We start from the raw sequence: 12,593 nt of genomic DNA on the forward strand, positions 1-12,593 counted from the left end.
AACAGGAGCACGGTCAGAAAGCCCATAACAGAGATTAGGATGGCTCAGAAATCTGGCATAGGACAGCACAGCACATGCATGAACTCAACCTGGCATCCAAGCCTTGAGCGCCCATTCCCTTGGATAAGATGACCCCATTCTGACTTCTGACCTGACCCAGGAAGATACGGCAGATACCTGGAGGTTAAAGGTCCGTGCACTAAGCCAGAGAACAAGCTGGCCTTCCCAAACTGCTCTCATAATCAGTAACCACCAGCTTCAAATGAGACATCTAATCTGAAGCTACTTAAAATTCAAACAAGCCCTTCCAAGTAATTGTTATTACTTTCCCTCAAATTCTGCTTCCCGTTTCAGTTTCACAGACCATAAACTCTATAGAAAATAATAACTCTTGACTTCCGACCCTTGTGTTCTCAAACTGCCTGTAATCCCCACTGTGGACGGTCATGGCTTTAGCAATCCAGGTGAAAATGAATGAAGCAAAATCTTCACATCTTACTGCATTCTGCAGCGTCAGTCATTAGTTTTCCAACTAAGTCTTTATAAACAAACCTTAGTTGCACTGGCATTGAATGTTAGGAAAAACAGAACTAGAATTAAAGCTCAGTAACAGCCCAAGAAACCATCCGCCCTTCCTCAGAAGAAAACATTATTTTTTTGCTTCTAAATTTGAACCGAGCCCATTGAAAGATCCTTTGTTGGCTTCAGCAAGTTGTCGTGGTGGTTTATTTTTCAGTATTGGTCAAGAACAGAAGCTGCAAAATAACTTAATGAGATCTTACCTTATAGCCGCCAATACGATGTTCTTGTTTGAATTCTTTCCCGTTTTTCAGCCATCTCATGGTTGGTGTTGGGTTTCCCATAGCTGGGCAACGAAACTTGACAGTGTTTGCTGCTGGGACTGCATGTAACCTTTTCTCCATTTTGTCTGTGTGTGTCCAATAGGGTGCCCCTGTTGCAAGGAAAAACATCCAGAAATGTCAGTGCTTGGCATACAACCTCCCTCTCCATCCCCTTCCATGGATGGAATCTGCATTTGTTTTAGTGGGGACAGCGTGTTCTAGGAAGGGTACAGGACTGGAAATCACCTGCTGCAAGCGGTGATCAGAGTTTCACAAACAGCTCATTCTGCAGCCCTGAATACATGATTTATGAGAAAATTCCAATAATTAAACCACAGATATTCCTTGCTTTGTGGATGTTGAATAAGGCAGAGGGACCAAGCTTTCAGCAGATTCCACTGTTCAAGATCCCCACCTGAGTTACTTCAAGCACTCAGCAAACCCCAGTTAATTAAGAAGCTGGACGAAGGCAGAACTGTTTGAAGCCTTGGCCTATATCTTCTCCCCATCTGAAGGGGAAAAATCACAACTATCTGCCTAGAGCCTGCAAAGCTCGCAGAGCAACATGGCAAAGCTGACTGCGCCGTTGAGATGCCACTAAAATCCATCTGCTAATGGAACATATTTCCAAAAACTTAACCAAAGAGGAGTGTAGATCAGCGAAACTCAACAACAGAGTTTGACAATTAGTGCCCACCAGCATAGAGAAGCTTGGAAAATTCCTCTTTTGTTCGAAACATCAATCCTGTCACATACTGGAATGGCAAACACAGCACAACGTAACATACATCTGCCCATATTCTTCTACCCAATACATTTTTACCCAAGACACCCAAGATCAGCCCATGCTCTGGACCCACGTTCCACTTGGGCTACAGTGCTTTCCCAACATCGCTTTGGTCATATCCCCATTACAGCTGAAAAGAAAGTCAAGTATTCAAGATCTGTTTAACACTAGGAAACATTAATTTAGTTTACAATGGCATTTTCCCGAAGCAAATCAGATTAGTGTGGAATTTTGAGGACTAGAGGGGTCCAGAAAAAGAACTCTATTTCTCTCGGCCCTGTTTCATTTCCTTCATTAGCAGCCTTACACTCCACTATAAATAAACCCTTCCGTTCCTCAAATATTTATAGCAGCTCTTACAATCAGTGTAAACTCAGAAATCCTGCTGCCCCCCCTCCCTAAATAAAAATACAGCTGGATAGAAAATACAGAAATAAATCCTTTAACAACATCTCTTTCTGTATAAAGAAAACATTCCAAAAGCAAGTCTTAAAATGATGCTAAGAACGATAAGTTTTGGGGGGGGGGGGGGGGGGTTGGGTTGGGTTTTTTTTTCCTCTTTTGCCTGAAGTGGCAATTAGAGTTAAAACTAATGAAGTAGAAAAGCAAAGCAAATTTGTGCATGTAATCAAAGCATAACATCAGGTAACTATTGCAAATCTAACTAGCAGGCTAAGAAATTGTTACACGGGCTAAAGTGAATTAGAAGTGCAAGGAAAATGACTGCTAATGTTATTTGCTAAAACCAGGATCACATTAAACCAACAGAAGAGTTTAAACAAAGCCAACCAAAGGAATGACATACATGCAAAGACCAAATTACATTAGGTCTGTATGCGGCAAGGGCAGAATTACAGGTTGGTGCTGATAAGTTACAAGGATATTTTCTCTGGATGGGTAAATACATCCCACAGGGCAACATCAGGTCATAATATCCACATAGTCAACTGTAGCAGGTCAGATCCTCAACCATCCTAACTGGTTGTACTGCCATCCAGAGCCGAGCACAAAAGACATGGAGCTGTTGGAAAGGATCTAGAGGAGGCCATGAGGCTGATCAGAGGGCTGCAGCATGCAGGCACATGTAACTATGTGGCCTTTAAAGCCCCTCCAACCCAAACCATTAATTGATTCTATGCCCTAAATAGGCACCTCTGACTCAGAAGCTTTGCAGCAATCATTGTCCCTGCTCATCATATCCATCCCACGCACTTGCATGTGTCCAAAGCACTGATGGCTAGGGAGGCACTCATGGGCAAGCAGGAACTCTAAGCTCAGCCTCCACAATCCCTCTGAGGCCACAATGCTCTGCAGCCTGCACCCAGATCAACAGGAAGCTCTTACTGGGACACAGCTGAAGATCAAGGCATGCAAGTAGGCCATCATTCAACCATCAATGAGCAGATCCTACAACCAGGCTGCCTCACGGAGCCAAGTTTTAATAAAAGTATTCCATACAAATACCGGCTTGTATTGCATTACAGTGCAGCTCATCCTATGGTTGTCTTGCATACAACTCCCTTGTTCCCACATCCTTGAAAAATCTCCTGTAAAGTGCCCAAATAAACCTTGAATACAAGAAATGCACAGGGAAGAAACGCTTCATTCCATGGAAAAAATGGGAGCGGAGAACAGGCTGGGAGGATGCTGGCAGGAATGAAGAAAAGCAGCCACAGAGGGAGGGAGAGATGGAGGAAGGGAGGGAAACTCCAGGATGTGAGCAAGGGCCGTGCTTGGAAAGCTTTCCCTCACACAAACCTCACGACAGCACAGCCTGTAGATCTGAATTACTGGGGGACTCTGAGAAAAACATGCAGACATCACATGCTGAAACCCCTGTTGGAGAACACACAGGATACCCTGCCATCTTCACCAGGTACCAGCAGCACATATTGGTAGCTCACCAGCATATTTAAGGGAAACAAGAAAGGAAGCAATCTCCCCAAACTGTACCATTCCCTCTCCTTTTGTGGTTTCTTACAGCGATTCATGGTCTTTCTCTCTGCAGAGAAACTTAACAAAACCTAAAAGCACATTTCTGCTTTCGTTTTGAGAGCAACTCCATCTCAAAACAAAGAATAAATGCAGTGTATCAGCACATACCAGCTCGGGCTGACCCCTTACAGACCATCTCTGTGACATGCCACCCTGCTAACAGGACAAGGGAGAAGCTCCCACTAACAACCATTGCCAGCCCCACAAGCAGCAGCAGCAGCAGGGGAAGGAGTGGGAATTCCTGATCGCTTTTAGAGCTCTCATTAGCGAAGAAAATATCCTGCTGACCCTCACTGCACTCTGCTGCAAATACATTACATCTAATCAGGCAAATCTCCTGCATGTGAAATTGAAATTAGGCAGCCCAGGGGACCACTTCAGAATTTCTTGATTATTATTTCTTTTTCTTCTGATTACACCCAATACAAAGAAATAGAGGAGCAGTCCATTCCAAGCCTGCCCGAGGAGCACCTTGAGCCATTCAGTGCACCTGGAATGACCACACCAAGTCACCCCGAGCTTTTCAGTGCAATTGTATTTGACCTTTAATTAAAAAACACTTCTAGGCAGCATCCAATTTTTGCTGCTCCCTTGAGCGGGTTTCCACTCTGCAGGATCTGATGAATTTAAACCTTGTTTTATCCTTTCCGAAACTCTTTAAGGCATGAAAAGCACAGCATGTGGATTACATTTAGATACTTTTTGTTCTTAGTGCCAATTTACCATTGCTTGGCCCAGAAGAATTTGTTTAAAGGATGATAAGGGGGGGAAAAATGAAGCTACAAACTTCCCATCACCTGACCAGGCTTGAAGGGAGAAAAGAAGCATCCTCAGGGCTACCCTGTGGTCCCCAGCAAACTACTGCTGGCAGGCCTCTGTGCAACCCCAGTGTCAGCGCAGCCTTGTCAGGACTATAGGAACTCTTGAAGTTAGGGCTATCTCTCAAAATCCCAATAATGACAAGGCAACAAGCAGCAACAAAGAGCTACTGCCCGTAAGAACTGATGGAGGACAGCCCTTAGCTCTGTGATAGGAAGTCTAGGCCTACGCCAATGGAGATGGCCTTCTGGCACCAGGCTGAGGCACCTCACTAGGGGAAGAACTGAGCATCCAACACAGCCATTTTATGGACAGAGAGGACTGGTTTTGCAGTGGAACCAGCCCTGCACCTTCCCTGTGAGCACTAATCACTTCAACAAAAGCTGGAAGTAATAAAAAGCTATTCAGGATGCAGTCTGGAACAAATCTACCACGTTGTTGGTTTTTTTTTTTTCAGGCAGTTAAGATATCTGTCAGGATAGGAGGACACCAAACGCAGTGTGAAATGTGCTATGCATGCCTTGTACTTAAAAATACACACAGGCCAAATGGCTGAATGAATGCACACGTGTGCAACACGAGTGGCCTCCTCTCCTGAGAGCAGGCTCAGTGCCTCCAGCTCCCGAGCACCTACACCTCAGTCCTCCAAGAAGCAGTTGTGTTCTCAGGGTAGCCTTGAAGCATAGGCCAGATTGCCTCCTCCATCCCTCCCTCCGCCTGCATTTGAAAACCTCAGCCAACACATTTGTAACAGAGGCAAAGGAAAATTCTTATAAAGCTTAAAAGAGCACTTCAGCTAGGAAATACAAGAGTTCTAAAAGGTTTGCTTTGGGTTTAAATATGCAGGAATGAGGATGCCAAGGTTCAGCTTCCCGTGGAAGGCACTGCAGCCATTTCCTGCCTCATCACATTATAATTAACATGCCAAGACAGCTGGACTTTATCAGAATTGTTTCATCAAAAAGCAACAACCTTTGAAGACCGTGGCCTTTTGTTTCCATCACTAAAGGCATAACCAGGCCAATTTCCATTGCTTATCCTTAATGATCACAGCTGTAATTTGCATGCAAATTGTCGGTTAAATGGTTTTAGATCTGCAGTGCTCAAACCCTGATTCAAGAAACGCTTAAGGAGCTCCTCTCTTAAGGAGCAGCGAACAGCAACTGGTGGGATCCCGACTTCCCCAGGCTCTGCCCAACAGCAGGAAGGTGGGAAGGGAGTTTGACCATTGCAGGACACTGCCTCCCCCATGGCACTATCAGCGTGGACTTAAAACTACTCTTCAACTCCATGTTCACTTTTTAATCAGCCTCACAACTCCATTTCTTAAATCAGATGGGGCCTTTCGGGTGCAACATGAAATCTATGAGAGTAATGGCCAAGAATGCTGATGGGAAGGCTGAGAAGGTATCAGATAGGCAAGCTTCAGCGGTTTGCAAAAGGATCAAATTGAGTCCCACCCCTAACTTTCAGACAGCTCCGATCATGCCAAATCACAGTCATCTTTCAGCAAAGTTGTATTAATCCAACCGAGTTACTATGATGCAACTTTTCATTGAAAACAGACTGTTTGCAGGAATGCGGTGCCACAGTCCTTTCTCTGGCTCCCACGCTTCCTGTCGAGTGCTCATACAGCAGAAAGAAGGCTGGGCTGCACCCTGTGCCCACCTGCAGCTCACAAAGGGAACCAGCAGCACCTTGTGAAAGGCACTCTTATGAGCACTTGCCTGAGAAGACGCCTGAAGAGTCATGCAGCTTTCATTCCGAGCTGGGAAGGTGTGACTGAGCCTTGCTAAAGCTCTCAGCCCATCCCCAGCAAGCAGAAGTTGTCAGCATCCTTCCCCAAGCTCCCTAATAAAAATACATTCACAGTGGCTCAAAACATTGTTGGTATGACGAACTGTATCAGCAGTGTTACAGGAGGTACCACAGGGTAGTTCTCCCCATTCAATGTAAGGCAAGGAATGGCTACCACAACACACAGCTGCCTTGAAATCAGGTCCTTGCCTTTTTCTCGTTACACACGCTTCCAAAATCCATTTGCTCCCGTTTTATCTCCAAAGCTCCTTCCCACAAACGTGTTCTGAAAACCTTGCCAGCCCCTTTCTGACAGGCACCAGTAAAACTCTGAAGCCATAACAGATACAGGGATGTTTCCTAAAAGGAATTCCTCCCCACAAGCTGTTTTCAGGGGAATACTAACACTGCCTGTGCTTGCAGGTTTTGCCCGTGCAATTTCTTTCAAAAGCAATGTCTCCTATCCAAACTCACCAATTATCTCTGCCACTGCATTCCTTTGTCTGAGCAGCCTACAGCTGCTTAACCCCGGCCACTTCAAGCTGCACCTGTGCATCAGACTGGGGTAATGCACTAACAGATGGCAGGGGCCAAGCCGGCAGCTAACTGCTTATATCACTTTAAATAGCATCTAATGTTTCACAGCTTCAGAGCAGGGCAGTCGTATACAATAGTAACTAACTAGGGTAGCTGAAATAAGGCGCGTGCTCCTTCATCCCAACAAGTGTTTCAAGTATTTAGTATCACTGCCAATTGCTAACACGTCCAGGGAGCAAACACACTGCTGGCTACTGCTTCTGCAACCAGCAGACATCTCTAAAGGAGGACTTCTGTGTCTTTTGTGTTATTGGCTTTCCAAAGCACAAAGAATAGCAAACTACCAGCCACCCAATGGGATTCTGCAATGGTGCAGGGGGCATAAGGAACCAATATGAATTTTACTTTCTTTTTTTCTTAGCAGCTGTTCTATTTAGAGCCTATTAATAGCTTGCCAACTCCTCCAAAGGGATTGAAGTTGAACATCCAGCAAGGTCTGAGACACTTTTAGCCTCATTTTCATCATGCATAAGTAACACGAAATGCGGTTTTGGGTGAGAATTGCCTTATTTGTGACAAACCTTGAGACCTTTGCAGACAAAACCACTGCCTCCAAATCCATTCTTTCCAGTGAGATTTCCTCCCAGGTTAAGGACTGAGAGATTCGTCCTTAGAAACAAACTCAGTTTCATTTTTAAGGCTTCCATACCACCGCCACCTTTTAACAATGTGAACTGGATCTTTGCTTCTTCTAGATCTCAGCCCAGAGCCAGAGAAAGTGAAGATTCTCAAAGATTAACGAAAACGGATAAAGACTGAACTTCAATTGAGGAAGGCAGGAAACTTCAGAAATGCAGGCAAGAAGGGAGACAGAAAGTACAGACCAGGAAAGCGTGTTTAAAAGAATATTAGTTTATTTGTTCTTTTCGTTCCAAATTACGAACCAGGAGAAACAGAAAATGGAAGAGGATAAAAGGTAACACTATGTGATAGCACATGCAGTTAACAGTCGAGGAGCTCTGAAGGCAGGAGTGCAAGAAACTGGATGCTATTTTCCATGTGGAGCTTATCTTGCCAGGCACCTCCGGCAGCGTGCTGTTACTTACTCATCTGGTTGCTGTCATTCACAAAGTCCTCAGACCCATCATTATCATCTTCATCATCCCCAGAAGAAAGAGCATCTGCACATTAAAAATAACCAAGACTTTTAAAAAGAGTACTTTGGAGATAAATATACCGATATGCTACATCTTATATTATCTACCAAGAGAAGTTATGTTAGTTGTGCAGGAGCTATAGAAAAAGAAAATGCATGAATGTGTGTTCTTATAAAACTCCAACAAAACTAGCTAATAAACCTTAAACGCTACAGGAGCTTCCAAAGAGAGCTCGTTAACTCCAAAAATCTTTGGACTGAAAAAGCTTTGCTTCTCTTTGAGACATTCAGCTGACCAGAACTGAGTGCCTTGAGAGCAATTGGTTTCTAAACAAAGCAGAGTAAAAGGATGTAGGGCAGCTTTTTTTTTCCTCTTAGGACTGGGGGGAAAAAACCTCATATTCATTTTACTGGTTTTATCATCATCATAACAGCAACTCTGTACAATTTAAACCTGTCACAGAGGCATAAAACAGAGGGCTACTCGGCAGCTATTAGTATAGACCCCACGAAGCAGAAGTTGTATATACAAACCAATGCCATCTTAGAATCAGGACAAAGGGGAAAATACCCGGAATATCTCAACTGCAAAACTCAGCTAAACTTTCTGTGTGCCCAACTGGACTGTTTCAAGTTATATTATTATATATCTTTATATGACATTTTACAGCTTCTACATGCAAAACCTATGTTTAGCTCACTCACCTGTAACATTTACAATGAAGTACAGAGTATCACTGTCTAGGGTCCTAATAGCAGTGCAAGCATAGAGGCCCGAATCTCTGGGTGAAGCATCTTTAATTTGTAAGTACTCCCCAATAATCACTGTCCTATTGTCGGGCCCCAAAGGGACCCCATCCTTAGTCCAACTGATCATGACGGCGTCTTTCAATTGACAGCGCAACTCAAGTGGTTCTCCTGGAAGTGCAGAGTGTACATCTGGCTGAGAGATTTGGTATTTGGTTGGTGGCTCTGCGAAGGTTGAAGGAAAGGAGGAAAAAAAAAAGAAGAAAGAAGGAAAGAATTTCCAACACAAGTCAGTGAAGGCCCTTTTTATCCACGGAAATCACGTTCAATACAAAGTTTCATCCAGATTAGCCCAGCAACCTGCCTTGCAAAACTGAATTGCATGCAGATATGGATAAGCTGTATGTTCAAACAAAATTAACCACAAAGAAAGCTCATTCCCTTTGATAGGTCCCTTGTCATGCCCTTTATCTCAGCTGCCACCGAGTCACAACCCACCCCACAGCCACACCATGCCAACCCCAGCCAGATGAGAACTGAACCTAAGGGCACAAAGGGAGCTTGGAGGAGGCAGGAAGAGCCCAAAGCAAAAACTTCAGTTTCGTATCACAGCTTTTGTGTCTGTAATTCAAACATTTATCTGTCCTTGTCTGATTTTAGATTCAGGGTTCTTTTTCAACCTGAAAAGAGCTGTTTTGGAGGAAAAGAATAGCCAAGAAAACCACACTAAGCTAGTAAACAAAGTTCTGTACACAGCCTACACGGGGGTGCCCTTTAGTTCTCACCTTTTCCAAAGCCTGGACATTTGCTCTCCACTCTGCCAACTCTGCTTCAAGCAACAGTAACTTTTTCCTTTTTATTTTTTCCTCTTCATTCCTTACTTTACAGCCTTCCCGAGCAGAGCACAGCAGACACCGAGAAACACAAAGCTTCTGAAGGCATGGCATACCCAGCCATTCAGAGCTAAACTGCTCAGCCATCGGTTGGTTCCCTTTCATAACCAAACACTGAGCCCCTCAAACCACAGTCTTTAAATAAGAACCAAAAACGACATCTGCCTGTAGTTACCACAGCTGCATCATCCCCATGGGGCAGCGGTATGGGGTGGACGGACTCCCCCCAGGCCATCCCTATGAAGCACCTGGACAGTCCTACACAGACACCAACTGTGCTCCCATGAGTGTGCAAATAAATACAGCACACGCTGCTTTCTGTTTGTTGGGAGTCACCGCTTTTAATATTCCCTTAGTGTCCACCCTTGCTTCTAAGAATACCGTGCCCTGAAAACCACAGTTCTCCCATGTGCTCATTTCTCACATCACACCTTCAACAGAGAAGGCTGAAACAAGTGCCAGGTCCAAGCGAGCCGTTGGATGGGTGCTTGGTCACGCTGAAGCTCTGTCAGAACCCCAGAGGGATACTTGGGCATTTCAACCCTTTGTTCTACTTGAAAGCAGCGAGCCCAGTTTCTCCTCCTGCTCACACAGTTTCATGGAGCTGGATGGTAGTTTGCCTGATGCAAAAAGAGACCAGATCCAGGGATGAGCCACTGCAAAGCCAGCAAAGCTCCTCCCGTCTCTTCCCTTAAGGCAAGTGTGTTTTTCAGACAGCAGATGTGGCACGCATCCCAGCAGGGCAGTGGCTGGGAGAACCATTCCAGCAAAACCTGAGCAAGACCGTTTATGGGCACTATAACATTTCTCAGATTTAGATTTTATAACTGGCTCTCTACATTTCCCTGAGTGCAAAACTCCATCTCGAAGCCCACAACAAGCTACAATACAGCTTCACATTTTACAAACTCATTCAGTCTTGCTGATGCAGCCAGGAATCCGTGGATCTGCAGTGCAGGTGTTTTACTGAGCACTGCACTGTGCTGCTCGAAATGTCATTTCCAGAAGGAGCTCGGGCTGTTGCTGCACATACAGCTGTAATAAATACATTTGAATACACTGGATAATATTTGTAATACAGAACCTGGTGTCAACAGAAACTAAAAATAATGATTAAAAAAAGCTGACACCGCCTTGCTAATTTACTGTGACGTTTACAAGGCTTCTTTGTAAGCACTCCACCTGCAAAGTACATTTCTTTTACAGAGTTTACACTGCGCTGAAAAACCTACCCAGAGTCTTTTAAAAGGTCTTTGTTAAAGCCACCATGGGTGAGGACAGCTCAGCCCTCCCCCAGGTGCCCATAAGGCTGTGCTGAGCAGCACCAGGACACTTGCAGGATGCTCACACAGGCTGCATTTTCTACTTCGCATCTTTGGTTTCTAAAATGACCGTCCCCAGTTTTAATTCAAGCCTTCCAACACGAATCCGAATTCAAATACAGCTTTAAAGGGAAAACTAGCAGCAAAACATAGAAATAAATACCAAAAATAATGGGTATGTATTAAGGTATTGGAGTTTAGTAAATGCTATCCTCCTGCGTGCCTCCCTCATCGGAGTATCAGAGGAGATCCATCACCGAGTGTTGTCATGAAGTAATGAAGTCATGTTTGGAAATAGTGAGCTCTTTCAGGTGAGCCTTTGTATTGCCAAACTAGAATGTAGCAGCACTTAAGACTGTCACTTTTTATAATGTTTGCCTATAAACTTTTCCAGTGTGGGTTTGAAATGGTGCCCAAATGCAAACAGAGAACAGGTGGGATTCAGAGGCATTATTAGCCTGTCCAATAGGTTCACAATGAAAATTGACAGGTTCAAACTGTTAACAAATTCCCAGCAGTGTATAAACAGCCGTACCCTGCAAAGTCAACTCCCCCAGGACACTGCACCCCTTCACAAGCCACTTGTACACTGCCCTAAGATTTAGGGGTCAAATTTGCACACTGTATAATAACCACAGCAATGCTGCCCCTGAGGATTACACGAGGATTATTTCCCCACTTGCACATCTTTTCAGCATACCAGAGAAACGAGCCATATTCTGCCTTCACTCACACCCGTCCTCTGGTGTTTGGGGGGCAGCATTCTCCCAAACCCAAAGATCCTAAGCAAAAACAACCAGCTAGGTCTCAGGTAGGAGGAAGAGGAGATGGCCCAGCACAAGCTGCCAAGTAAGGCTTGACTTCCTGGCATCGCATCTGATGACTCGATAACGCGTTTATGCTCCTCCTGCCTAAAACTGTATCCCTGAGCCATCCCCATAAACTGCTAGTCATCAGCCGACACTTCATTTGGTGAGCTCTGTACAGCCCAGGATTCCTCTCTAAGGGACTTCACCTGCAAATCCTATAATTGTGGCATCAGCTCCCACTGCAAAGGTGCTTTAAGTGATGTGAATAACACCTGCCTGTCACCCTTAAAAAACAAACAAACAAAGGCATGTGTAACATTTCTGTTGACATTCTAAAGCACGGGAGAACAAGGCAGGGAACGCTGCTTCTGCTATTGTTTTCTCCCAGCTACATCCTTGTTTGTAATAGTGCTGCACACAACGTAAGCATATTGAGACTTTATAGGTGGAGCCATTGAACGGCACCCCATGGAAAACCAAGTCCCTGCTGAATAAACACATAGTGGGAACTTTTTCTTCACCTGCTCACACATGGTCAGAGCGTGGTTCACACCATCCAGCCATCAGATGGAGTACATACTGCCTGTATGAAAGCCACGACCACAATGGAGGACCGAGAACATTCTGAAAGCCCCATTAAATATTATTGTGAGGTGCACAATTACATTCCAAGTCATATTTCTATTCAAGATCAGTCACTGAAACGAGAGATTTATACTTCCTTATAAGATTTTAAATAATTATTAATTGTCTCCATTTATTAAAACCTTAACAAAGAGCTGCTTATCTTAAAGCTCAAGGCATTTAGTTACTTAGTTACAGAGCCAAATAATTAAACAATCAGCTAATAGCTAACCCCAGCAAAGATTCTCACACAACTCTCCATAAC

At 44.4% G+C, this 12,593-nt stretch overlaps 1 protein-coding gene across 2 annotated transcripts in view; it reads right to left on the bottom strand.

Annotated features, from left to right (window-relative positions):
- Positions 1-12,593, bottom strand: part of FGFR2 (fibroblast growth factor receptor 2) — a 72,336-nt gene that overhangs the window by 45,860 nt on the left and 13,883 nt on the right. Inside the window, exons 3-5 of one of the 2 annotated variants that reach the window (XM_072339541.1) lie at positions 8,639-8,905; positions 7,884-7,958; positions 783-952 (exon numbers count right to left, since the gene is read on the bottom strand). In XM_072339541.1, the coding sequence (XP_072195642.1) occupies positions 783-952; positions 7,884-7,958; positions 8,639-8,905 (512 nt within the window). The remainder of the gene's footprint in view (positions 1-782; positions 953-7,883; positions 7,959-8,638; positions 8,906-12,593) is intronic. The other variant, XM_072339542.1, reaches the window with a different exon arrangement.

Source organism: Excalfactoria chinensis, chromosome 6, assembly GCF_039878825.1.
Source record: "Excalfactoria chinensis isolate bCotChi1 chromosome 6, bCotChi1.hap2, whole genome shotgun sequence".
Lineage (NCBI taxonomy): Eukaryota > Metazoa > Chordata > Aves > Galliformes > Phasianidae > Excalfactoria > Excalfactoria chinensis.